This window comes from Tachysurus fulvidraco, chromosome 2 (assembly GCF_022655615.1).
Source record: "Tachysurus fulvidraco isolate hzauxx_2018 chromosome 2, HZAU_PFXX_2.0, whole genome shotgun sequence".
NCBI classification, from domain to species: Eukaryota; Metazoa; Chordata; class Actinopteri; order Siluriformes; family Bagridae; genus Tachysurus; species Tachysurus fulvidraco.
This window is the reverse complement of record NC_062519.1, coordinates 21,068,707-21,095,810: the sequence shown is the minus strand read 5'-3', so window position 1 is coordinate 21,095,810 and position 27,104 is coordinate 21,068,707. Positions and strand designations below refer to the sequence as shown.

The window sequence follows — 27,104 nt, the reverse complement described above, 5'->3', positions numbered from 1 at the left end:
TGACGTCAAAAGCCGTGTAAAATGAAATTTATATAATAGATACTTTTTAAATGGAGTATCATACAAGTCAATTCATGTATATGCCTCTTGATTTTACTCTTTTTTTTTTCCTTTCATAGTGTGAGTGAAACACGTGCAGAGTCTGGTGGTAGAAACAGGATTCCCCCACTCCCCCCCACCCCCTTTCTTTTGTCATAAAACACAAAGTTGAGTGTAAAATGGCGGAAGGGGAACAAAGCACAGAGGGGACAGTGGGGAGGAGTAAGTGTGTGGGGAGGAGTAAGTGTAGGAGGGAGCGGGAGGAGGCGCTTTGGGATTTTGACCAATAACACACATTTGTTCTTTTGTGCATAATTACAATCTCAGCCTGTATATACAGCAGCTGCTAGGTAGGTGTTACTCATTTTCGCGCAGTTCACTCGAACAGCAACACCATGCCTGAACCAGCTAAGACCGCGCCCAAGAAGGGTTCCAAGAAAGCCGTGACCAAGACTGCAGGGAAAGGCGGCAAGAAGCGCAGAAAGACCAGGAAGGAGAGTTACGCCATCTACGTGTACAAAGTCCTGAAGCAGGTGCACCCTGATACCGGGATCTCCTCTAAGGCCATGGGCATCATGAACTCGTTCGTCAACGACATTTTTGAGCGCATCGCCGGTGAGTCTTCTCGTCTGGCTCACTACAACAAGCGCTCCACCATCACCTCTAGGGAGATCCAGACTGCCGTGCGTCTGTTGCTTCCCGGAGAGTTGGCCAAGCACGCCGTGTCTGAGGGCACAAAGGCCGTCACCAAGTACACCAGCTCCAAGTAAGGCGCATTACCGCCGTCTTTACCAACACAAAGGCTCTTTTAAGAGCCACCCACTTTTTCATACAACGTGCAAACCTCCTTTCTGTAAGTAGGACACACGTGTCTGTGTATTCTATTAGTGTTGCTATATTTTAATTTGTGCTTGCAATTACTAGCTTCGTTGCCGACTTTGCTTTTTTTTTTTTTTTTTTTTTTACAAACTTGCATTTGAATACGAAAAAAAAGACGTAGTCGTACCTGCTTCAACATTTTAGACCTATTTACAAGTATCTATCAGAAAAAAAAGTTAGCTTTTGTGTCAAGTACATTACAGTATATTACGATATACTTGTATTGTGCTTTGGTACAAGATGAGCTAGTTTGAGTATTTCAGTAACTTTTCATGCAATAACATTATATATATATATATAACACATTTCTTTACAATCACGACCCCTTATGAGTTATAGCGCCACCCTGTGACTCAGATGAGTGCCACAGTGAATGGGACCATTAAGAGTATGTGGGCCAGTGTGTAGGTTCGAGAGGAGCAGTGGTGAGAAACTACAGACAACATAAGGTGTAATCAGTTTAACAAAAATATTTATATTAAAGCTGTATATTCAATCCAAAATGGTATGTAACCAATGAACAAATAAAATACATATTAGCAGATTTCAAAATCTAATCAAATTAAATCCAGATGTTATACTTTATTTTGGATTGGCCTATTTATAAAATCTGATCTAAATTAACCTTTGACCTGTTTATAGTTTTAATTTTCTAATATATTTATTGGATTGAATTTTAAATGGCTAGAATGGCATCTGTTTGTTGTTCAGCTGTTGTATTGTTTATCTACAACAGAGTTTGATACACTGTACACTCTATTGTACTGAAAGCAGAGCATTGAAGTGTGACAAATCAACATGTAAACTGGTTATCACTGTGACATGCTGTATTCAAACAAAGGGTTAACCAAGATTCAGAATTGAAGACAGAACCAAACAATACACAAAGAATAAAATAAATAAATTAACAAATAAACAAATAAAAAGCAGTACAGAATGTACAGACATAACTGAAACACATTTTAAATATACAGTATACACACACACACACACACACACACACACACACACACACACACACACACACACACACACACACACAGAGTTAGGTCCATATATATATTAGGACACAGGCTCACTTTTATATATTAATAATACTTATTAATAATATATATTATATATTGTGTATATATTAATACCCTCAAATTACAGCTGAGAGAGTGCACTTTCAGCTACACCTATACAACTATACCTATACAACTATAGTTTGGATATGTTTTGGTAAACAACTAAAAGTCACAGTCTGGTATAGGAGCTGCTCTGTTGCAGAGCGCATTGCATTGCAGCAGGTGGTGAAACCACCCAGCGCATCACAGGAACTCCAATTCCTGCCATGGAGGACCTCCACAAGAAGCGCTGTCTGCGTTGAGCTCGCAGCATAAAAATTTTTATTTTATAGTAATAGACATCTGTATATTATATTCATAGCGCATATATATATATATATATTCATTTGTATATTATATTCATAGAACATATTATGTAAATTCTTGTAAACACTCTGGTTAGACCTAAACTGTATTTCGTTGCCTGAAACTTGTACATGTGTAATGACAAAGTTGAATCTAATCTAAAATTGTGCATGTGTCCAAATATATATGGACCTAACTGTATATGAAAATTGTAATCTAGGTTGAAAGATTATCAGTCAAGAACTAAATGTACTATTGCCATTTTGAAATTTGGTCCACAACTTATAACAGCAAAGAGTATTCATAACAGTAATTTTTAATTATGTAATTTAATGCTTTTATAGTAGTTTTCTTGTTGTTTTTGTTGTTGTGGTTGAAAGCAGTAGCAATATTCTAAAATGTGCAAATGTTGCACTGGTTAAAAAAAAAAAAAAACTACTACTACTACTACTAATAATAGTAACCTGCAACTATTTGTAACCATTTTGAGTTTCTTTTTTATTTTTATTTCAATTTACTACTAATACCACCACAATGGCAACTACAACTACTAGTACTTATTAATAAATAAATAAATAAATAAATAAATAATAGCATAAGCAGCAACAGTACTACTACTACTTAAAGGAGCAAATTGTAGGAGCAAAATTGGCAATCAAACATTCATCGTAATTCTAGAGCTCTGTACCTGAGGCCATAATTAGCTCATAATAATAATCACTGGTGATTTTCACTCTCTTTCTGCTTAAACACAAACACAAAACATTCTGTCCATGCTACTATATTTTAATAAGTAATTACAAATTAGATAATAATAATTCAGCCTTCTGAAAAGTGCTATACAAATAAATGTGTATTTATTTATTTTCAATTACTCTTCCTATCTCTGAACAAAATATTCCTTACACAAACACTCTGTCTTGAAATCATTTCTCTAAAGCAAGTTCACATTTACATGCATACACATTTATATAAATAAGTGATGTTTATACGATAATCTCACACAACTTTGAAGAAGTGCTCATTTATCAGAGAGAATGTGGTGGCTCTTAAAAGAGCCTTTGTGTACATTATAGAGAATTTAAGCGCGCTCTCCGCGAATACGGCGGGCCAGCTGAATGTCCTTAGGCATGATGGTCACTCGCTTTGCGTGAATGGCGCACAGATTGGTGTCCTCGAACAGACCGACCAGGTATGCCTCGCTAGCCTCCTGCAAGGCCATGACGGCCGAGCTCTGGAAACGCAAATCGGTCTTGAAATCCTGAGCGATTTCTCTCACCAGGCGCTGGAAGGGCAGCTTGCGGATAAGCAGCTCAGTAGACTTCTGATAACGGCGGATCTCCCTGAGAGCCACGGTGCCGGGCCTGTAACGGTGAGGCTTCTTCACGCCGCCGGTAGCCGGGGCGCTCTTGCGAGCAGCCTTAGTGGCGAGCTGCTTCCTGGGCGCTTTGCCACCAGTGGATTTACGGGCGGTCTGCTTGGTTCTTGCCATTGCGTTGATCTGTGAATTTCACGGAGTAGAAGCACAATAAACGTCGCTGGCGAAGGCTGCCTTTTTAAGCCCTGACGCCGCCCTGTTGTCATTGGGCGTATTGAAAGCACACGTCTGCCATTGGATAGAACGTGTTACGTCACCTGATGACTATTGGATCGCTCTCTGTCACAGACACAGTTCGAAACCCAAACCGCCCGCCCCTATTCTATTGGCGTTCTCAGTAACACAGCGCTTTTGTTCTCGGTCAGCAACCTACCGTCTCTTTCGGTCATTTAGACAGCAGGCTTTATTAAAGAAAATGCGGCGTAGGTTATTATTATTTAGTCGTCATTATTATTATTATTATAATATTGTGTGTCATCCGTCTTTAAAACAATACCACTTATTGTTAGTGTAAGATTTTAATGCTTATTTGTGGAATTGTCTTTAGAAGTTGACACTCGCAGAATTACTAAAAACTAGGATGAAATTGCACTTTTTCAGTGAAAGTGGGTGGCTCTTAAAAGAGCCTTTTTGAGTGGTGAGAAACGCAGCAGTGCGCGAGTTTACTTGGTCTTGACGGCCTTCTCAGTCTTCTTGGGCAGCAGCACGGCCTGAATGTTGGGCAGTACACCTCCCTGAGCGATGGTCACTCCTCCGAGCAGTTTGTTCAACTCCTCGTCGTTACGCACAGCAAGCTGCAGGTGGCGGGGAATGATGCGGGTCTTCTTGTTGTCACGGGCGGCGTTGCCAGCCAACTCTAGGATCTCAGCAGTCAGGTACTCGAGCACTGCGGCCAAGTAAACCGGAGCGCCGGCACCGACGCGCTGGGCGTAATTACCTTTACGCAGAAGCCTGTGCACACGACCCACAGGGAACTGCAGTCCAGCTCTGGATGAGCGACTCTTAGCCTTTGCCCTAGTTTTACCTCCGGTTTTGCCTCTTCCGCTCATCTTGTAGTTGAGATATTCTAAGAACAACAGCGAAATAACAGCACTGTTCTTCTGGAGCTCTGTGATATATAACCAACACGTCAACTCTCTTATTGGCTAAGATCCTTGTGACGGAAGAACCAATCCGAAACACGCCGTAGAATTCCAGCGTCAGTCCATCATTCTATTCTACGCCACATACCCCTCCCATTCCCGTGTGTGACTCTGTGTGTGTGAGTGAGTGAGAGAGAGAGAAAATGAAATTTAAAAAAGAAGACTAAATGCATATCGTTGTAGAGAGAAAATATTTTGTCAACTGATTTATAATCAGTAGCCTGATTATTCACTGATTTTTATACCTATAAAGCATATATTAGTATAAAAGAGAGTGAAGACATGCATATGGCTTTAAAATGTAAACTGGCCAATTCTCCCTAGTTGTCCATACGCTTATGTGAAGGTGAATGTACAACTCTGTAGCTGCCTAATGGAGTCATCCACTGCCATGGAGTCATCATTTTGACTATGATGTCTATCAGAATAGTAAACAGCTCTTTAAGGGAAAATATGGGTGGCTCTTAAAAGAGCCGTTTGAGGAATATAAAACAAACACGTTTACTTCTTCTTGGGAGCCTTTTTGGCCTTCACCGCTTTGGGCTTTGCAGTCTTGGGCTTTACAGCCTTTACCTTTTTGGGGGTCGCCGGCTTTTTGGCTGCCTTCTTGGGGCTCTTGGCTGCCTTCTTGGGGGTCGCCGGCTTTTTGGCTGCCTTCTTGGGGCTTTTGGTGGCTTTCTTGGCGGCAGCAACGGGCTTCTTCGTCTTCTTGGGAGACTTCTTGGCTGCAAGTTTCTTGGCCGCTACTTTCTTGGGCTTCTTAGACGCGGCGGGTTTTTTGGCGGCCGCCTTTGTCGTTTTGGGCGCGGCTTTCTTTGCAGGCTTCTTAACTTCGGTCTGCTTCTTGTTCAGCTTGAAAGATCCAGACGCGCCGGTGCCTTTGGTCTGCACCAGGGTGCCTTTAGTAACGAGGCCCTTGACGGCGAGCTTGACGCGAGAGTTGTTCTTCTCCACGTCGTATCCGCCGGCAGCCAAAGCTTTCTTCAGGGCGGGAAGAGACACGCCGCTCCTCTCTTTGGACGAGGAAACCGCTTTGACGATGAGCTCACCGACGCTAGGGCCTGTTTTCTTGGTCCTCGAAGCTGCCTTCTTCTTGGGCGCTTTAGCCGGCACGACGGTGGGAGCGGGAGCGACTTCAGCCATCTCTCTCTCTCTCTCTGGGAGCTAATAGTAGAATAACCGAGTGTAACGCTGTGTAACACAGGAACCTTCCTCCACTCGACCGGGGGGCTGGCCTTAAAGTAAGCATGAGAACGTTGTAGACTCAACCTGGCCGTGGCTGAATGACGGCGCTTCCGAGGCACACTGACAAGTGTGTTTTCTCACGGCGTTTCTCGGCGAAAATACGACGCCGCAGACAAGATCCCGAGCGTTCAGCAGTATGTTTGTTGAGCAGGGACTTTGTTGCTCGCTACGAGCTCACGTCGGGTCTCGGGGAAAAGGACAATGTCGTGCAGCGGACACAAAAGTGTACGGCGCGTTTGAGGCTCTCTCCGGCTTGCAGCGCATTTGGGGCGATCTGGCGTGTAAAAACTAGACAAAAAGAGGCACGGGGCTTGTAAGTCGTGTTTACCGAGTTGCGGGAGAACCTTGTGAATGACCCTGATGTATTTGTAGCGACTGAGTGTTGTGTGTAGTGACTGTAACGGAGCCCCGTTTGTGCAGCGTAAAGCACATGTATACTGCAGACAGACAGACAGTCAGAGCGAGTTGTGGATGTCCATTTGCGTGTGTCGAAGTGAGACGCCCTTCTCCCTGACAGCTCTCAATACAACTTCAGGTAGTGATAAAGAAATTAAACACTATTATTTTAAATTAATTAGTACCGATGATTGAGTGATCAATTACATTAAAGTAGTTAAAAATAATTTACAACAGTAAAGGAATAAAACAATAAACTTTTCACTTTTCACAAATTCCTTATTAATCTTCAAAATTAATTGCATTTTTTTCAAGAATTCATTTCAAATTTTCACCTTCTAACATTCACATTCAAATATCATGAGATCTCAGGTCAGAACCAGCCCTTATATGACACCTCAAATGTTTACTCACAGTTCGTGTTAAAGTCTACTGTAAAAAAAAAAAAAAAGAGAGAGAGAGAGAGAAAAACCCCAGTGGGCAGAGCGATGACCCTGATGTAGAGGCCTGGTGCCACCCACTGTACTTTTGGGTAGTTTAGATTAGGGTATGCAGCTAGCCTATCTTTGCTGTTAATCTGTTTAGCTATTAAAAAAAAAACGGACTACACGAGGCTCTGTTTTTACTTCTGTTCATTTCTTTACACTGTCCATGTTCTCCTACCTTTGTGAGTCTAGCTCCCCTGTCCCTTTGTGTCTTGAGTCCTCATGTTCTGTCTGTAATTTCTTGTCATTTGAATCATTAAAGTAATAATCTGCCCATACAGTAGCTGCTTTTCCCCTCCTAAATTTTCATGATTTTCACCCCTTATATATATTCTTATATATATATAGATATGAAATCAGTATATATAATTAATTGTCTAGTAATAAAGTATCCACTTTAAGTAAATGATACTAATACAAATTCTATGTAATAGAGTGTGCTGATTATTCTGGGGAAGGAACAGATTTATCTTTTGTCCTTTACCTGGCCTCTACTCAGGAGAGCTGCTTCTTTAGTGTTTTTTCATATAATAGTCAAGTCCTTTGGGGAGATTTTTTCCCCCCTACCCCTTTAAGCATTGCCCCCCTTTTGCAGCTTTTTCGCCTACATGACCTACCCAACAAAAAGTGGTACAGCTCCCACATACTTTGACACACAGGGGTGAGCTCATTTGAAAGAAGAGATTCTCTAGTTTTGATTCTAGGCCTTACTGGCACAAAGTTACAGGGTTTGAATGCAGATTTTCATTTCCGCCTGGGTTGTTTACCTGATAAACTGATTAATCTTATTTTTCTGGAACATGTTAGGGACCAAATAACAACTGAGAGTCATAGCCACATGACTTGGCTTTCACCAAAAAAAAAAAATCAAGTCAAAAGACCCAAAAATGGCTTCAATAAAAATATTTTTCTACGGCCATGGTCGTCGGTTGCAGCGTTTTTGTGTACTTGTTTACTATATAACTTTGAAATAAAAGGCTGCAGGCTCAGTCTGACGAGCCATAAATAAGCCTAGACTCTCTCTCTATCAATCTGGTGATAGATCAAACAGGCCTGTAACTTGACACCCTGAGCTGTGAGAGGGACAAAAGGTCAGGGATTACGCAAGAATTCTTCTGCGCATCCAGTTCACGCAGACACAGGCAAAGAATGTAAGGCATGTCATATACCGTTGGAATCGTCTGCTTATTGGCTAAACGGCTGTATAGGTCCCAGCCCAGTTCATTGCTATTGGAAGGAGTAATTGTCAGTCAAATGCGGGTTCCCAAAAATTAGGTCATGCCACCATTGGCTTCCCAGCCGTCTATCTCTGCCATACAAGCACCGATTGGCTCAAATGAGGGCTTATTTGATTCGTTAGGACCTGGGCTATAAATATGACGTAGGCTTTGAATTTTTTGAATATCCCAATTTGGAGTTAGAGCGGCAAAACCAGATGATGGCGCACTTCTGTTTCCAGTTTTCAGAACACTAACGGAATATTTGGCTTACAGATTTCAATTCCTTGGACCTGTGTGGATTTTTGTGGATTATTTGTGTTGGAATATATTACCCCAGTGAAGAAAGAGACGCGTCTAAAGGTAAGGGAAAAACCAGTCTAGCGCCACCTAGGTCAGTTTTGTCCGATTTTTTTTTCTAATTGTATGAAGGCTGTGAATCATATTGTGCTTTGTGTGTGGGCTTAAAAAATTATTGAGAGTATAAACTTTACTAGGTAAATAGGTTTTTTCGTGTTTTTGGAGGATTTGATGCTTTAAAGTTGAATTGAAGCTTGTTTCTGGGTCATCCCCTAGTGGTCACTTCTACTTCCGTGCCGTGCACGGCACAGCGACCCGTAAAATTAGCATAAAGCATCATCTAGTGTCTGGTGTTTATTATATTTAATAAAAATCACATTCAATAACCACTAAACAAATATAATGAATTTACTGACAGTCACTATAACTCTAATCTATAACATTTTTAAATGCTGTCTATGTTCAGTGGAACATTCTTGCTGGGTTTAAGTCTGATGTAAGAAAACATTTTCATAAAAATCAAAATTTTATGATTTTTTAGTCATAAAAGTCTTATTCTGTCCTTATTCTTATCCTAACGTCCTCGTGTTTGTTCTGCTCCTCCACAGTCACCTGGTATGAAGTTCAGGACTTAAGACTTATATCAGACTTTATATCTCAGAACACTGACTTTTGCCTTGGGACACACATCCACTAGATGGCGACACCTGACCGCAGTAAGTGAACCCCACAATGTGCTGCATCTGTTTCTGCTCTCTTTCAGTAAACTTTCATCCTCAACATTATCGTGCAGAACATTTCAGGTCAACAAGGTATGATATTACTGTACAATATTGAATAGTTCATTACATCAATGTTGCCAGCATCAGTAAAGCTGATATAGACCAACATCTTCTCAGAATTTTTATCTAACAAAGATGGATCTCTAAACTGTCCCAAGAGTATAAAACCATTCTAATACTTATATAAAATAATTTTTAATATTGTTAACTAAGTTATAGATTGATGTTTTAATCATCATCAAGCTGATGTAAAATGTATACAGTGTTAAAGTTACACACCATAGTAATCAGAGCACTGCAACATTTTCATTAAATAATTTCAGTCCATCTATTCATCATCCATCAATTTTCCAAAATGTCTTATCCTCTGTAAAGTCACAGGAGGATAGGAGCCTATCCCAGCATCTCGGGGTACAGGCAGGGTACACCCAGTACACCCTAAGCATTCACACAAACACACACACACACACACACACACACACACACCTAAGAGCAATTTACAGTGAGTTGAATTTACCTCATCTGCATGTTTTTAGAGTGTGGGTCGAAGCTGGTGTACCAGAAGCTCTTACACAAAGATAATGTTTTATTTATTATGTTGCATTATACTTTCACACATTATTTGTGTGTGTGTGTGTGTGTGTGTGTGTGTGTGTGTATGCATATAATATATGTATATTATGATTGTTATACAGCGACAAAAAATACTGCATTTTAACATTATATTTGTACTTATGTACTTATATATTTGTATTTCTATAATGTGCACTGGATTACAACCAGAAAAATGCTTTAATAATACAGATCGATGTGCATCCATCCAACATTTTTTTTTTTTCTTCTGATAACTAAAATTAAGCAGTTTATACACAGTAAGATCTCCAGTCATTTCTGCTCTGGGATAACACAAGGGATTATTCACATTAGTCACAAAATGACATCATTGTTATAATTTTGTGTAACTATACAGATAATCGATTCAACACGAGATCATTTCATCAATTGTGATTCCGATCTTGCTCTAAAAAACTTCCATGTGTATGAGATGTGATTGTTCAAAGCTTCCCCAAAACTTTTGTGTGTTTGTGTGTGTGTTTATGAGGAAGGGCTGGTAATAGGGAAATATACTGTTTTGGATAACAAGAGAAAACGCACTCCATTTTTGTCTTTTAATTTGAATAGATTATATAAACTGTCTGTACTGAATGTTTTGCTTAAATGTGCTTTTACTCTGTATTACCTTGTTATACTTCATATAAAGTATGTCTTTTTTGTTTATTTGCAGATTCTGGCTCTGGCTCTTGCTGTTCCCATGTGTGCGGTCATCCGCAACCAGCACAAGGTTTGCCTCGTCTGCTGGCAAACATATCTATTTTGTCCTCCTCCGCTAACCGGACCCTATCGTATACTTACAATCTGGTGATTGTCAAGACTGTGACACAGTTGTTCAGGATGCTCTCAATCACACGGTGATAAAAGCAGAGAGTTGATCAGGAGCGCCGCTAGGGCACTCACCCTCTGCCTGTGGTAAGGGGGAAAGAAATCGGATTACTAATGTGCTGTTGTGCTCTCTCCTGGACAAATTTGCTTCCTTCCTGCCTGCCTGCTGTGCCTGAACCACGCTCATGGAGAGGACTGCTTCACCTTGCTACTGCCGTCCATCCTCATGCTGACTAGGCTGGGACCCTGGATCCCTGCACAAGAGCCCCTATCACCCTGGAAAAGGAGGGACAAGTTTTGTTTCCACCTTATCAGGGGTTTTGTCCGCACTAAAATTGCATCTGTACCTTAAAGTAAAATAAAGCCAACTCATGGTTTCCCTACTCCAGTCTCTTGTGCTTGTTCTTCCGTGTCATCATGCTGACTGTGCTACAATATATAATGTTTCATCAGCTGAGTCAGCTGTTTTGTCTTAAATTTGATTCCATAGAGACATAGAGACACATTTTGATGTGGCCAAAGTGAAAGGGAGGTGAAATGCTCCCAATCTTCAAACATAATACATTTTCAACTAATTGTATTATTGGAGGACAATTTATTTAATTTTTTTATTAGGTGTTTATTTGCTTTTTAAGAGCCAGTGCATACTCATTGATCAGAATCAGAAAGATCTTTATTGCCACGTATGTTTTCACATACAAGGAATTTGTTCTAGTACAGAAGCTCCACAGTGTAAACAGAATGGCATTGACAAGACACGAACACATGTATAATATAGACAGTTGTATGTGCAGTGGAAAAATGTGCAAATTGAAATATAAATGTGCAAATTGAAATATAAGTAAGTATGTGTTTTAAGTAAATAATATAAGAGTAGTGTTGTGTGTTCTGTGTATGTCAAGTGTTCATCAGATGGATTGCCTGAGGGAAGAAACTGTTCCTATGTCTGGTCGTTCTGGTGCTCAGGACTCTGTAGCGTCGACCAGATGGCAACAGTTCAAAGAGTGAGTGTGCTGGATGTGAGGGGTCCACAGTGATTGTCTTTGCCATTTTTCACACTCTGGAGAAGTATAGATCTTGGAGAGGCATGTTATTCCCAAATGCAACATCAACATACTGTAAAACTCTGGTTTCAGACCCCAACTTTTCAAGCTTGCATAAAACTGTCCAAGGCACATAGGCACTTGGATTTCTAAATAACATGTTGCAGAAGTGAAACTGGTATGGGAGGAAATCTTTACAATCATACCCAAGTGTCAACAAATGACCAAGACCGGGACAGGAACATATTCAGAAACAGAGGCTGATTCTTCCAAAACTGGTGCATTGTGGAGAAATTTGCTAATGCTGTCCACTTTATTACATTGAAAAGACACACATTTAATATATTCTATTAATAAAGAACGATGGAATCTCATTGGAAATATGAAACCTGTCCAAAATGGGGTTAATTTCATTATAAAGGCGTGGACATTCTTGCTAATGCTGACAAAGACATAAATCCAGTTTATTTAAAAAATCTGATTTAAAAATGACTTGATTTGCTTTGTGCTTTGAAAGAAATGAAGGGTGTTGAGACAGACAGCCATGTAAACAAGCTTTGGATTAAAGTGTATAAAAATGACATAAAAGTATAGAAAAAATGTTCTTAAGTCAAAATAATCACATTAATTAGTTTATATGTGCTCAAGTATTGTATGAGTGTTTGTTTACTCCAGCATAAACATTTTAATGGGAAGACTTGGTACAGGCCTGTTGATGGTTTTCAAATATCTGTGTGTGTGTGTGTGTGTGTGTGTGTGTGTGTGTGTGTGTGTGTGTGTGTGTGTGTGTGTGTGTGTGTGTGCGTGTGTGTGTGTGTGTGTGTGTGTGTGTGTGTGTCTGTAATTTCTGTGGAGTTTTTGCACAGAACTGTTTTGTGTGTGTTTCTTTCCTTGTATTTTTTATTATTTTTATACCTACTATTGTTCTTGAGCTCTGTTTCGAGCTATTGTGTTTCATTTTGTTAAATGTTCCAGACAACCTGTTCCTTCTATCGCTGTAAAGTTTAATAACTATTGCTTTCATCCTTTTGTTCTACTACATTGTAAATTGAAAGCTTTAATTGAGAGCATTTAAAAAACCTTCCATTAATGTCCCCAGGTTGAAAATGTTTTCAGAGGAAGAAATTATTCAAAAATTAAAACGCACCAATGGAGTGCAGCTTAGCGTTACCTCACCAACGAGAGTCAAATCAAGAAGAGGAAATGTCCATCTCCATGACGACGGAGCCGAGAAGTATAAATAACTCCACCCCCAAATTTAAGACCATTCCATGTTCTCGCTACAGACTCATTACATTTGAGCTGTCAAATTCAAGGTCAAGTTCAACTTTTTTAAAGAAGCTTGTATTTAAATACACATTAAAGCCACCGTCTTCAAGATGGTAAGTATTATCTGTCTTATTATTTGTCTACCATAAGTATTGTTAGCTACCGATCATTTTATTCATACTTTATGAATGACGTTTGTAGAATCGTTATGTGGAACTTTATTTAACCTTAATGCATGCAATATAATGTCTCAATCAACTTTGTACTGAATTTACTAAACATTTTAAACTGTTTGATAATATATTTATTCTTAATAAAGAATTAAGGTTTCACACTTAATTATTTCCTTGTATGAAATAAAGACATTTAGAATGAGAATCAGAAGGGAATTTATTGCCAAGGATTCTTGTGCAAATAAGGAATTTGTTTTAGTGTAAAACGCTTCCAACATGGCTTTTTTTTTTTTTTTTCTGTTCAGAAGAAATTTAGTGTGCTCTGTTTTAACAGTTACTCACTTAGTGAGGTTACTAACAATTATTAGTTGTGTTCTGCCTCTAGTTTTCTTTTTGGAGAGAGGCCAACAGCACAACAAATATGGCATGTAGCAATAATAAAATGTCTTGCATCTGTCCTTTTTGTTGCCACAGCGTGAGTGCATCTCTATCCATGTGGGTCAGGCTGGTGTCCAGATTGGTAATGCCTGCTGGGAACTCTACTGTCTTGAACACGGCATCCAGCCGGACGGACAGATGCCCAGCGACAAAACCATTGGAGGTGGAGACGATTCCTTCAACACTTTCTTTAGTGAGACTGGAGCTGGAAAACACGTCCCCAGGGCTGTGTTTGTGGATCTGGAGCCTACTGTTATAGGTAAGATTAAGATCTTATGGCACATGAATTTCAGTTACCAGTGCTCTGGCTGTTAATGTAATTGATCTATATTTGATTTCTTTTTTTCCTTTAGATGAGGTGCGTACTGGAATTTACCGCCAGCTGTTTCACCCTGAGCAGCTCATCACAGGAAAGGAGGACGCTGCTAACAACTATGCTCGTGGTCACTACACCATTGGCAAGGAGCTGATTGACCTGGTACTGGACAGGTGCCGAAAACTGGTGAGCACCTTTTGGGCAATTATGTTGTAAAATTATCGATAATCTTTTGAGAAATCAATCTGACCAGCTTTTTAATCATCTCTCCAGGCTGATCAGTGTACAGGGCTCCAGGGTTTCCTGGTTTTCCACAGCTTTGGTGGAGGAACCGGTTCTGGTTTCACCTCCTTGCTGTTGGAACGTCTGTCTGTTGACTACGGTAAGAAGTCTAAGCTGGAGTTCTCCATCTACCCAGCTCCCCAGGTGTCTACAGCTGTGGTGGAGCCCTACAACTCCATCCTGACAACACACACCACCCTAGAGCACTCCGACTGTGCCTTTATGGTAGACAATGAAGCCATCTATGACATTTGCCGTAGGAACCTAGATATTGAGCGTCCTACTTACACCAATCTCAATAGGCTTATTAGCCAGATTGTGTCCTCAATCACTGCCTCTCTCCGTTTCGATGGTGCCCTCAATGTCGATCTTACTGAATTCCAGACCAACTTGGTGCCCTACCCCCGTATTCATTTCCCACTGGCCACCTATGCTCCAGTAATCTCTGCAGAGAAGGCTTACCACGAGCAGCTCTCTGTGGCCGAAATCACAAACGCCTGCTTTGAGCCTGCCAATCAGATGGTAAAATGTGACCCACGTCATGGCAAGTACATGGCCTGCTGCCTGCTTTACCGTGGCGATGTGGTGCCCAAAGATGTGAATGCTGCTATCGGCAACATAAAGACAAAGCGCAGCATCCAGTTTGTGGATTGGTGTCCCACTGGGTTCAAGGTGGGCATCAACTACCAGCCCCCCACCGTGGTTCCAGGTGGAGACCTGGCCAAGGTGCAGAGGGCCGTCTGCATGCTGAGCAACACCACAGCCATTGCCGAGGCCTGGGCCCGTCTCGATCACAAGTTTGATCTGATGTACGCCAAGCGTGCCTTCGTGCACTGGTATGTGGGTGAAGGTATGGAGGAGGGTGAGTTCTCTGAGGCCAGAGAGGACACTGCGGCCCTGGAGAAGGATTATGAAGAAGTTGGTGTTGACTCCATTGAAGGTGAGGGAGAAGAAGAGGGAGAGGAGTATTAAAATTTTAAATGAATGTCATTGTCTACTGTGGGATGTAATAAATCTTAAATAATAATAATAATAAAAAAATCACTGTATGCAAAAACATCAAAATAAACTTTCCAGTTCACACACTTGTTTGTCTTTAATTGCATTGTGCATTCTAATAATAATTATAATAGAAAAAAAAACTCAATTTGCACAGTTTTAGCAGGCAAATAAATATTTAACACACATTGCGAAAGTTTTGAGAAAATAGCACACTGGTAGGCATGTTGGGAGTGTTATAAGGTTCGCAATTTATTTCCCAGGAATGGCTTGGACTGTTCTTAAACATTCTGGCAGCTTTTGTTGTGTGATTTTGTTTTTGCTTTTGTGTATCATGTGTGTTGCACCGCCCTTCCATTAATCTATTAACACACCTGTTCCTTGTGTTTCAATGATAGGCACAGGTTTATATATGGATGACAGTTTTATGCTGAGTTTATCCTTTAGGTGCATGGTCTTACATGCATCAATTTATTATAGTAAAGAAGCAATTTATTTGGCAAGTATGGTTTGTCATTGGGGCTGTACCAAACCCCCACTTCTTACCACCTATCCATTACCAAACCCCCATTTCTTACCACACATCCTGCTTTTCTCCATGCTGCTCTTTTTTTTTTTTTTGCTGTGCAACATGCCTGAGGTCAACTGTGGGAGTACATATTATCAAAATGCATACCGTTTCTTATAAATTGAGGATTTTTGTTCGGCTGCCTTTGCTGCTGCATCAGCTTTGGCATTGCATTGTGAAATAGTCATTTTCCTGTATGTGCTGCACATTTATATAGCACTATATTTTGTTAATATGACTTCATCCAGGAAAACAGAAATCAGGCCATTATATTTATCTAAAAAGGAAAACCATGTTTCCACAATGTGCCAAAATCATGTGCTACTCTGGAAGCATATATGCTATCAGTATAAATTGTAAGACTTTTGCATTGTAATTTACATGCTTCTGTTAGAGCAATTAACTCTGCTGGTGCAGAGAGGTGTCCTGCTAGTGATTCAACTTTCACTATTTCATATTCTGTGACCATGTCTTACATAACTACTGACTTTTTTCTGGTTTCTGATGGCTGATCCATCTACAAATAGTGCAAGGTCTGGATTCTGCGATGGCACCTCCTTTAATTTGGACCTGCCAATTTAATTTTAAATTAGATAAGATTATATTCAACTTTACTGTCATTATACATGTGCAAGTACAAGTCAACAAAATGCAGTTTTGCATCTAACCAGAAGTGCAATAAGCAGCAAGTACAAGATGTACAGTATTTACAGTATGATTACAATATGAACAGAATAATAATAGGTTGGGCTCTTTAGACATGAAATATACACATTGTTATATATTATATTGACAAATATAATATTTGCAACTGTTACACAATTGTGCTGTTCTCCTTCCAACTGCTGTGAAAGAAGGGGCTGCAAGGTTTAATAGTACAGCATTCCACTTTGACATTTGGCATTTTAGAGTAAGACATTATCTCTCAACCATCGTGCTGTTTGCTGACATACTGTATGTGCTGTTTTCTGTTAAAGGAGTAGATGTTACTGCATCTGGAAATATTCACTGTATTCTACAATGTCACCAGAAGCATTGATTGCTTTTTCAGATGTTCTTACAGATCTTAAATACATAGGCAAAAATAAAGTCAGATATTAGTCAATTATAGTAAATCATTAAATCACAAAAGAGAGACTAATTCACATTTCCGATATTTTATCTGTTCACATATAACCCATACAGGATTTAAAAAAAAATCCATAGTGTAATAAAATAATACATTTGAAGAAAAAACATGGATATTAAAAAAATGCTTGGGGAATATTATAGAAAATTAAGAAAGTAAGAGAAATAATGGCAAATATCAGGGTTGGAAGTGAAACAAAGATTTCATTATTTGTGTGATAACAAATACATTTATTGGCACAATTTAAACTACAGATTAATGTTAATGGCTGTCTAACAAATAATTATCTAAAGTTCTGCACTCAATCAATTTACACAAAATAGTAAAAAAAAAAGTCATTAGAGAGTACAAGGATTCAGAACGGTGGCATGTGCTTTTATATATATATATATATATATATATATATATATATATATATATATATATATATATATATATATATATATATATATATATATACACTTGTATGAAACTTGTATAAACTTGTAAAAGTGTATAAACTTGCCACTTTATACACTTTATACAAAATACTGCACATGGACATTTAAGGACAATCATTAAACACATTTATGTATATACACTATTTTCTCACATATTTTATTATTTATTTATTTACCCAAATTGCATTCCTTTTTACTTTTATGCTTGAATAAAAAAGCATTTCACTGCTTTTGTAAAATAAATAAATAAATAAATAAGCATTTAAAAAAGTAGAAAGCATTTTACTGCATGTTGTACTTTGTATGTATGTGTCAAATAAAATGTGATGTGATTTGATTGATTTGATACACACAAAAAAATACACACTCAAATGCTCTCTCTCTCTCTCTCTCTCTCTCTCTCTCTCTCTCTCTCTCTCTCCTCATCTTTCTCTCTCTTGTGCTCTCTCTCTCTCTCTCTCTCTCTCTCTCCTCACCTTTCTCTCTCTTGCGCTCTCTCTCTCTCTCTCTCTCTCTCTCTCTCATATAGATGTGCTTTATGCAGCACAAGGGGGCTCCGTTACAATTACTACACACAACACTCAGCCGCTACAAATACATCAGTTTCATTTCAGTCTAAATGGAGCTGGAGCTGAATAAAGAAGCAATAGGCTGAATTATTGTTATTATCTAATTCATAAATACAAATTAAAATAGAGTAACATGGACAAAATATGTTAAAGAAAATAGTGTTTATTCTTTGTTTTGTGTTTAAACAGAGCGAAAATCACCAGTGTTTATTATTATGAGCTAATTATGGCCACAGGTACAGAGCTCTAAAATTTCAATGAATGTTTGATTGCCAATTTTGCTTTTATTTGCGCCTACAATTTGCTCATTTAAGTAGTAGTAGTACTGTTGCTGCTTCCTTTATTATTATTATTATTATTATTAGTAGTAGTAGTAGTAGTAGTAGTAAAACTCACAATGGTTACAAATAGTTGCAGGTTACTATTATTATTAGTAGTAGTATTTTTTATTATTCTTTTTTTTTTACCCGGTGCTACATTTGCACATTTTAGAATACAAGAAAACAATAAAAGCAATAAATTACATAATTAAAACTTACTGTTATGAATACTATTTGATCTTATATGTTGTTGGCCAAATTTCAAAATTACAACAATACATTTAGTTCTTGACTTATAATCTTTCAAACTAGATTACACTTTTCATATACAGTTAGGTCCATATATATTTGGACACATGCACATTTTTAGTTTTTTTTATGTATTTACCAAAACATATTCAAGTTATAGTTGTATAGGTATAGTGGGCTGAAATAATTTGAGGGTATTTGCATCCAAATTGGAGTAAGGGTTTAAGAATTGAGTGATCTTGAGTGTAGCCACCCTCCTTTTTTCAAGGGACCAATTTTTGTAAATTGGACATTTGAATCAAAAGCTGTTTCATGGACAGGTGTAGGCTATTCCTTCATTATTTCTTCATCAATTAAGCAAGTAAAATGGCTGGAGTTGATTCCAAGTGTGGTATTTGGTGATGTCCATGGTCTCCAGACTTCAGGCAGTCATTGCCTGCAAAGGATTTTCAACAAAATATTAAAAATGAACATTTTATTTATGATTATATTCATTTGTCTAATTACATTTGAACCCCTGAAAATGGGGGACTGTGCATAAAAATTGTTGCAGTTCCTGAACCTTTTACCTGATAATTTTGTTCAACCACTTGAATTAAATCTGAACGTCTGCTCTTCAAATGCATCTTTTTTTTTTTTTTTTTTTTCATTTTATTCTATGGCATACATAGCCAAAAGTATGAAAATTGTGCCTGTGTCCAAATATATATGGACCTAACTGTGTATATATATATATATATATATATATATATATATATATATATATATATATATATATATATATATATATATATATATATATATATATATAACATGTTTCAGTTATGTCTGTATATTCTGTACTGCTTTTGATTTCTTTCTTTCTTTCTTTCTTTCTTTCTTTCTTTCTTTCTTTCTTTGTGTATGGTATTGGTTGGTTCTAAAATTCTGAATTTTGGTTAACCCTTAGTTTGAATAATGCATATATCAGTGATTAATAACCAGTTCACATTGATTTCCAGATTCTGGCTGTCACACAAACTATTAGAATCACACTTCATTGCTCTGCTTTCAGTACAATAGAGTGTACAGTGTATCAGACTCTGTTGTTCAGCTGTTGTATTGTTTATTTATAACAGAGTCTACTTATATACATGTAATCTAACATAGATGTTCAAATGATGGCCACCAAAAGGTTTTGTTTTGACCCACGTTTGATGTTTGAATGTTGACTTCAATGAGCTTTCCTTGTGAATGACACTGAGTTTTAGAATGAGATTAGTGTTGGAGAAAATGTAGCTCACTTAGACTATAAACCTTATAGATTCTGCAATATGTTGTGTTTTACAGCTGATAACATGACTCCTGAAATTACAAGTTAATTGATTTATATTTATATATGTCTCTATCTCTCCCTTTTTTTGTGGTTGTGTGTGTTTGTCTGAGTGAAAGACGTGTAAAGTCTGGTGGTAGAAACAGGATTTTTTGGCAATTGTAATTACAAATTAAAATATAGTAGCACTGATGAAATACATACCTGAAATAAAGTGTTTTCCTTTGTTTTGTTAATCTCTCTCTCTCTCTCTCTCTCTCTCTCTCTCTCTCTCTCTCTCTCTCTCTCTCTCACAGACAGACACACACACACACACACAGAGAGAGAGAGAAAAGGATATTTGTACCTTTTATGAGAAAGTGGGTGGTTAAAAAATAATTTATAAAAAAGTTTCTTTTTTTCTTGCTCTTCCTATCCTCTTTCTCTATGAGTTCATATCTTTTATCCATCCAGTCTTTCTTTCCATTGCCTTTGTCACATGTATTAAAAGGACAACGTGAGTTGATAAACTTTTTCCCCTCAAGACAGATATCTTTTCTTATTTTTTTGGTCAACAGGACTTTAGGTGAATGTTCAGCTAACGTCACTGCACTGAGTCACAAAAAATCTCAGAACTGTTTATAAATTTAATTGAATTTGAATTATTATTCATATATTGTTTTTTAATTGTTGTTCTGCATACTGCTGTATTTTTTATTTTTTATTGTTTTCCATTTTTCTTTTCTTCACTTTGTTCACTTTCTAGCCATTTAAAATTAGATCCAATAAATAGATTAGAAAATTAAAATTATAAACAGGTCAAAGGTTAATTTAGATCGGATTTTACAAATTAGGAACGACTTTATAAATAGGCCAAACCAAAATCATACATCTATAACATTGGGATTTAATTTGATTAGATTTTGAAATCTGCTGATATGTATTTTATATGTTCATTGTTCACATACCATTTTGGATTTAATATACAGCTTTTATATAAATATTTTTGCTAAGCTGATTACACCTTATGATGTCTGTTTGTCTTCAGTTTTTCACCACTGCTCTTCTTGAACCTACACATTTGCCCACTTACTCTTTTAATTGTCCCATTCACTCACACTCATCTAAGTCACAGGGTGGAGCTATAATTCATAAGGGTCCGTGATTGTAAATATATTTACATTATTGCATATTTATATTATTGTATGAAAATTTTCTGAAATACTCAAACTAGCTCATTTTGTACAATAGAACATGACATCACTCAGATCATATTTTTCAGATTATATTCTGATATTTGATTTGAATAATAACTGAAGCACTTGACCTGTATCTGTTTGATATTATCCATAGCACTGCTGCTGTTCTCTTATTCATTCATGTTGGAACCCTCTTTATTTTTATATGAGGTGCATTTCTTCCAGCTGCATGTTTTTTTTTTTTTTTTTTTTTAGGTCTGTGGTTAACTGATAAAAAGTTTTTTAGAAACCTCTTGCATGTGTCTATGACATTTTGTATAGTTTTTGTACAGCCTGTCACTGACTCTGTATTATGTCTGTGTTATGTTTCTAAAAGAACAGTGATAAAGTACAGAATCTGAGAGCTTTAAACCTCTGATAATAAGTTCATTAGAGTCTCTGGTTGTTTCTGTCTCAAATATTGCTGTATGTGCTGAACTTTACATGTCTCTAGAAAACCAGGAAGTGATGCTGTTGTAGTTTAACTGTACAGATCATCAGTTCACATCAGTGACAGTGAACTGAGGCACCAATAAAACACAGAACTATTCCACTGTTGCTGTTCAACTCACTGCATCTGACTTCACCTCTTAAACATCTTTACATTGTCTTGTGATTTTTCTTTTATTGTTCATGAATCCTGGTTTTAAGTTTGAATAAATAATATGAATAAAAAACAACTATTAAATAAATAAAATAAATTAAATAAATAAAAAACATTCCTGAGACAGGAAACTTATTAAGTTTGCACACGATTTATATTTTCAGTACTTATCGAAATATACCTGCATGATCTTCAGTAATTGAAAGGTCTAGACTGCAGGCAGCCGATTTAGCACCGGACTCTTCTACGACGAAGCTATGCTATTGTAATAGCTGCAGTATTTGGTTTTCATTGTAATAATAAATTTGATGTTTTCCATTAAATGTGTGTGTGATCCTGCACACAACCTACATGCAACATCTTCTCACTCCTCACACAACTGCTATTCAAAACAAGGATACATAATGTAAGAAGTGTTTTTAAATGTTTGTCTGTTTGTTACCAAATGATAAAAAGAGCACACAGATTAAATAATTAATAAGCTAAATAATACACAAATAATAATATCATTGTGGATGGATGTTGACCGCCATCGTGTGGCCACATTTAGGAAGTGCAGGTTACTCAAACCTTAGAAATATAATTTGTAGTAAATATTATTATTAGTATTAATAATAATAATAATAATAATAATAATAATAATAATAATAATAATAATAATAATAATAATAATATTTGTAGTAGTAGTAATTTATTAGTTCATTTTTATTTATTTACTATTATTGCTAATACTAATAATACTAATACTGCAATTAGACCAGTCTTACACAAAATCAAACACGATGAAAGAATACAAGGTGTAAAAACAATGGCAGGAAGAGTGGTTAAGGTTACAGCTTATGCTGATGATTAATTCAAAGTGAATGTTAATTAAAATTGTTGTAAAGGTGATAATGAGACATTTCAAGAAATATTAAAAAATATCTGGCACTAAACTGAATCAAAACAAAACAGAAGCATGTATGGCTGAGCAATAGTGTTGTTCCACCCTAGACACCCAAACCAAAGAAGAGGTGAAAGTATTAGGCTTATCAATTACAAACAGTAATTGTGCTGATAAATAATATTAAATAAAAACTGAAATTGAAAACTGGAAATAGCTAATTATAAAACAAGAATTCAGTTAATTAAGACATTTGTATTGTCTAAATTATTGTCTTTGCCCCTGACAATAAAATGATAATAAAATTAAAAAAGTGTGTGTTGGTTTTATATGGGGAAACAATAGAAAAGTTACAACACAAACATTTCTATACAAACCAACAAAGTTGGGACGTCTGAGTGCTACTGATCTGGGTGATAAATTAAACATAGCTTTTTGTAAACACGTGACAGAGGCTGAAAAGAAGGACTGAATGGATAAGAGACATGAACTCATGGAGAAAGAGGATAGGAAGAGCGAGAGAAAACTTACCTTTTTAATAAACTAGTATACAGAGATTTTACATTTAAATATAAAGACTGGTTTAAACAATGTAACAAAAGTATATATGTGAAAATAAATAAGTATGAGTATAGTGAAATATAAAACATCTTACTTTAAATGAAAGTGAACAATGTATTAAAAATGTAAACTTAAAGCTTATATTATAAAACATTAGTGATGTATTATGGCTTGTAACTATTGAAGACTTGCTGTGAGATGTGTAGTTAAATATAGTTTTGCATATAGTTCATTTACAAAAGAATGCCCTGTAAATGAACAGGTAACTTCAAAACTTTTTCATTGTAACTTTGAACAATGTTTTAAACTCATGGTATCTGGAGTCTGTTACCTAGTGAACCAGCATTAATATATCCAATGATAGAGATTTAAGCACTTATGTACATTGCTCTGAATAAGAGAGTCTGCCAAATGCTGTAAATGTAAATGATTTTGAAGCGGATGAACAAATTTAGCATATTTTGACAATTGATTTGAATTTAACATTTTATTTTGATTTTGCATTGTACATCAAATGGCAGAAATATGGCAAAGTGAAAAATGTAGATTTAAATATGAATGTGAATGGAAAAACAATAATGTATTGTGATATATTGTAATGTAATTTTTGTCACAAAGCTAACAAAAATATGATGTAATTTTACTGGCTAATTGTTTGTATGGTCAATTCTAAAATTTGGAAAACCAGATGAAAAATGATTAACCAGTGCCATATTCCTGCTGAGGTAGTGTACAAAAATTGTGAGCTAAAAACACAAAAGAGCATGAACCAACAATGAAAAAAACAAATGACCTTGGACTTTATTAAAAGTGTTTTGCTGATACAATTAAATGTCTAAAATTTTAAAACAGATATGACTACATTGCTGTATTTTTTGTTGTAAACTTCTGATGTAAGTTTGAGATTTTTGTATTCAAATTTATGATTGTGCACATGATGTACTTGTGAATGAGAATTTAAAAAAAAGTTTTGAAATCGTTCAATAAAGTCAAAAGCGGCAGCAAAACTAGTAATTGCAATTACAAATTAAAATATGATACCACTAAGAGAATACAGATTAAAAAAAAAAAAAAAAAGTTTATCGTTTAGTGCGTTTCCTATACTTATTCCTATACTTACAGAAAGGAGATTTGCACGTTGTATGAAAAAGTAGGTGGCTCTTAAAAGAGCCTTTTTGTTGTTAAAGACGGCGGTAACGCCCCTTACTTGGAGCTGGTGTACTTGGTGACGGCCTTTGTGCCCTCAGACACGGCGTGCTTGGCCAACTCTCCGGGAAGCAACAGACGCACGGCAGTCTGGATCTCCCTAGAGGTGATGGTGGAGCGCTTGTTGTAGTGAGCCAGACGAGAAGACTCACCGGCGATGCGCTCAAAAATGTCGTTGACGAACGAGTTCATGATGCCCATGGCCTTAGAGGAGATCCCGGTATCAGGGTGCACCTGCTTCAGGACTTTGTACACGTAGATGGCGTAACTCTCCTTCCTGGTCTTTCTGCGCTTCTTGCCGCCTTTCCCTGCAGTCTTGGTCACGGCTTTCTTGGAACCCTTCTTGGGCGCGGTCTTAGCTGGTTCAGGCATGGTGTTGCTGTTCGAGTGAACTGCGCGAGAATGAGTAACACCCACCTAGCAGCTGCTATATATACAGGCTGAGATTGTAATTATGCACAAGAGAACAAACGTGTGTTATTGGTCATAATCCCAAGGCTCCTGATGCGGGGCGCCTCCTCCCGCTCCTCCTACACACTTACTCCTCCCCACTGTGCTTTGTTCCCCTTCCGCCGTTTTACACTCAACTTTGTGTTTTATGACAAAAGAAAAGGGGAAGAAATCCTGTTTCTACCACCAGACTTTACACGCGTTTCACTCACACTATGAAAGAAAAAAAAAAAAAAAAGTAAAATCAAGAGGCATATAAATGAATGGACTTGTATAACTGCACTTAAAAGCATCTATTTTATAAATTTCATTTCATACGGCTTTTGACGTCATTTGCATCACACACATACTAGAATCAGAATCAGCTTTATTCCCTTACCGCCGTCTTTAACAACAAAAAGTCTCTTTTAAGAGCCGCCCACTTTTTCATACAACGTGCAAGTTTCTTTTCTGTAAGTAGGACACACACATAACTAAACGATAAAAGTATTTTTAATCTATGTATTCCATCAGTGCTTCTATATTTTAATTCGTAATACATTCGTAGCTTCGCCGCCGATTTTGACTTTTTTTCAAACTTTTATTGAACGATTTTCAAATAACTTTTACAAAATTCTCATTCGCAAGTACATGTGTTTTACAATCATACGCTTGAATACGAAAATAAGATAAGTGTAGTCATATCTGCTTTAACATTTTAGACATATTTACAAGGATCTATCAGGAAAAAAAAAACATTTTTGTTAGCTTTGTGTCAATTACATTACAATATATTACAATACATTCTTGTATTGTGCTTTGGTACAAGATGAGCTAGTTTGAGTATTTCAGTAACTTTCCATGTATTTTATATAAACATTTATTTACAATCACGGTCCCTTATGAATTATAGCGCCACCCTGTGACAGATGAGTGCCAGAGTGAATGGGACAATTAAAAGAGGTGCAGTGATGAGAAAGTTCGAGAGGTGCAGTGGTGAGAAACTGAAGGCAGACAACTTTTCAAAATCTAATCAAATCCAGATGTTATACTTGATTTTGGTTTGGCCTATTTATAATATATATATCCGATCTAAATTAACCTTTGACCTGTTTATAATTTTAATTTTCTAATCTATTTATTGGATCAAATTCTAAATGGCTAGAATGTATATTTTCCCAACACTTCTAGATTTTTCTGATCTGTTTTAAATTTAAACCCTGCTAAATCAACAAAGTGAAGAAAAGAAAAATGGAAAACAATACAAATAAAAATACATCAGTATGCCGAACAACAATTAAACAACAATATATCAATAATAATTCAAATTCAATTAAATATATAAACAGTTCTGACATGATTAAAGTCACTTCACTTTTCCAATATCAGTTCCTACAGAAAGTGACATAGTGCAGTGAGGTTAGCTGAACGTTCACCTAAAGTCAAAAAATTGACCAAAAAATAAGTAAAGAAATCTGTCTTGAGGAGAAAAAGTTTGTCAACTCATGTTGTCCTTTCAACTCATGTGACATAGGCAATGGAAAGAAAGACTGAATGGATAAGAAATATGAACTCATGGAGAAAGAGGATATAGGAAGAGCAAGAAAAAAAATACCTTTTTATAAATTACTTTTTAAACAACCCATTTTCTCAGTGTCATTCACAAGGAAAGCTCATTGAAGTCAACATTCAAACATCAAATGTGGGTCAAAACAAAACCTCACTGTTCTACTTGAAATATTTAGTAAACATCTAGACACAGGCCTCACTGTAAATGGGATTTTGGTGGCCATCATTTGAACAGCTATGTTAGATTACATGTATATAAGTAGACCCTGTTTGTTATAGATAAACAATACAACAGCTGAACAACAGTGTTTGACACAGGCACAATTTTCATACTTTTGGCTATGTATGCCATAGAATAAAATGAAAATGGGAAAAAAAAAAATGCATTTTGAAGAGTTCAAATGCAAGTGGTTGAACAAATGGCTGCCCACTGCTCCCGGTGTGTGTTCACGGTGTGCGTGTGTGTGTTCACCGCTGTGTGTGTGTGTTCACCGCTGTGTGTGTGCACTTTGAATGAGTTAAATGCAGAGAACAAATTCTGAGTATGGGTCACCATACTTAGCCGTATGTCACATCACTTTAAAGTGGTCACTTTCACTTTAAAAATTATCAAGTAAAAGGTTCAGGAACTGCAACAATTTTTATGCACAGTCCCCCATTTTCAGGGGTTCAAATGTAATTGGACAAATGAATATAATCATAAATAAAATGTTCATTTTTAATATTTTGTTGAAAATCCTTTGCAGGCAATGACTGCCTGAAGTCTGGAGACCATGGAAATCAACTCCACCTATTTTACCTGCTTAATTGATG

General features: G+C 36.9%; 6 protein-coding genes across 11 annotated transcripts; 2 read left to right on the top strand and 4 right to left on the bottom strand.

Moving 5' to 3' along the window:
* Window positions 1-394: 394 nt before the first annotated feature.
* Window positions 395-27,059, top strand: LOC113651104 (histone H2B). 6 transcript variants are annotated; one of them, XM_047809737.1, is made up of 4 exons: window positions 395-805; window positions 8,470-8,556; window positions 9,102-9,209; window positions 10,561-11,098. In XM_047809737.1, the coding sequence occupies exons 1-2, from the start codon at window positions 435-437 to the stop codon at window positions 8,534-8,536; spliced, it is 438 nt and encodes a 145-aa protein (XP_047665693.1). In that variant the 5' UTR covers window positions 395-434; the 3' UTR covers window positions 8,537-8,556; window positions 9,102-9,209; window positions 10,561-11,098. The 6 variants fall into 6 exon arrangements, with proteins under 6 accessions (XP_047665693.1, XP_047665694.1, XP_047665698.1 ...); XM_047809738.1 differs by having other exon boundaries at window positions 9,102-9,305; XM_047809742.1 differs by lacking the exon at window positions 8,470-8,556.
* LOC113651099 (histone H3) lies at window positions 3,371-4,152 on the bottom strand. The gene has a single exon (XM_027159753.2). The coding sequence runs from the start codon at window positions 3,820-3,822 to the stop codon at window positions 3,412-3,414; it is 411 nt and encodes a 136-aa protein (XP_027015554.1). The 5' UTR covers window positions 3,823-4,152; the 3' UTR covers window positions 3,371-3,411.
* On the bottom strand, window positions 4,317-4,966 carry LOC113651102 (histone H2A-like). Its single transcript, XM_027159757.2, has one exon. It carries the CDS (start codon window positions 4,755-4,757, stop codon window positions 4,371-4,373), a length of 387 nt encoding a protein of 128 aa, XP_027015558.1. The 5' UTR covers window positions 4,758-4,966; the 3' UTR covers window positions 4,317-4,370.
* LOC113651098 (histone H1-like) lies at window positions 5,051-6,038 on the bottom strand. The gene has a single exon (XM_027159752.2). It carries the CDS (start codon window positions 5,991-5,993, stop codon window positions 5,352-5,354), a length of 642 nt encoding a protein of 213 aa, XP_027015553.1. The 5' UTR covers window positions 5,994-6,038; the 3' UTR covers window positions 5,051-5,351.
* LOC113651095 (tubulin alpha-1B chain-like) lies at window positions 12,986-15,317 on the top strand. Its single transcript, XM_047809724.1, has 4 exons — window positions 12,986-13,140; window positions 13,675-13,897; window positions 13,992-14,140; window positions 14,228-15,317. Exons 1-4 carry the CDS (start codon window positions 13,138-13,140, stop codon window positions 15,206-15,208), a joined length of 1,356 nt encoding a protein of 451 aa, XP_047665680.1. The 5' UTR covers window positions 12,986-13,137; the 3' UTR covers window positions 15,209-15,317.
* On the bottom strand, window positions 18,925-24,701 carry LOC113651105 (histone H2B). The gene is made up of 2 exons (XM_047809765.1): window positions 24,295-24,701; window positions 18,925-18,946 (listed from the first exon to the last, which is right to left on the bottom strand). The coding sequence occupies exons 1-2, from the start codon at window positions 24,663-24,665 to the stop codon at window positions 18,940-18,942; spliced, it is 378 nt and encodes a 125-aa protein (XP_047665721.1). The 5' UTR covers window positions 24,666-24,701; the 3' UTR covers window positions 18,925-18,939.
* Window positions 27,060-27,104: the final 45 nt, after the last annotated feature.

Bases quoted from the DNA above. Each gene is read 5' to 3' on its own strand.
- LOC113651104 (XM_047809737.1), top strand. From the start codon at position 435: ATGCCTGAACCAGCTAAGACCGCGCCCAAGAAGGGTTCCAAGAAAGCC. The intron at 806-8,469 runs GTAAGGCGCATT...TTTGGCTTACAG, and splicing joins ACCAAGTACACCAGCTCCAA to ATTTCAATTCCTTGGACCTG.
- LOC113651099 (XM_027159753.2), bottom strand. From the start codon at position 3,822: ATGGCAAGAACCAAGCAGACCGCCCGTAAATCCACTGGTGGCAAAGCG.
- LOC113651102 (XM_027159757.2), bottom strand. From the start codon at position 4,757: ATGAGCGGAAGAGGCAAAACCGGAGGTAAAACTAGGGCAAAGGCTAAG.
- LOC113651098 (XM_027159752.2), bottom strand. From the start codon at position 5,993: ATGGCTGAAGTCGCTCCCGCTCCCACCGTCGTGCCGGCTAAAGCGCCC.
- LOC113651095 (XM_047809724.1), top strand. The intron at 13,898-13,991 runs GTAAGATTAAGA...TTTTTCCTTTAG, and splicing joins TCTGGAGCCTACTGTTATAG to ATGAGGTGCGTACTGGAATT. The intron at 14,141-14,227 runs GTGAGCACCTTT...TCATCTCTCCAG, and splicing joins TGGACAGGTGCCGAAAACTG to GCTGATCAGTGTACAGGGCT.
- LOC113651105 (XM_047809765.1), bottom strand. From the start codon at position 24,665: ATGCCTGAACCAGCTAAGACCGCGCCCAAGAAGGGTTCCAAGAAAGCC.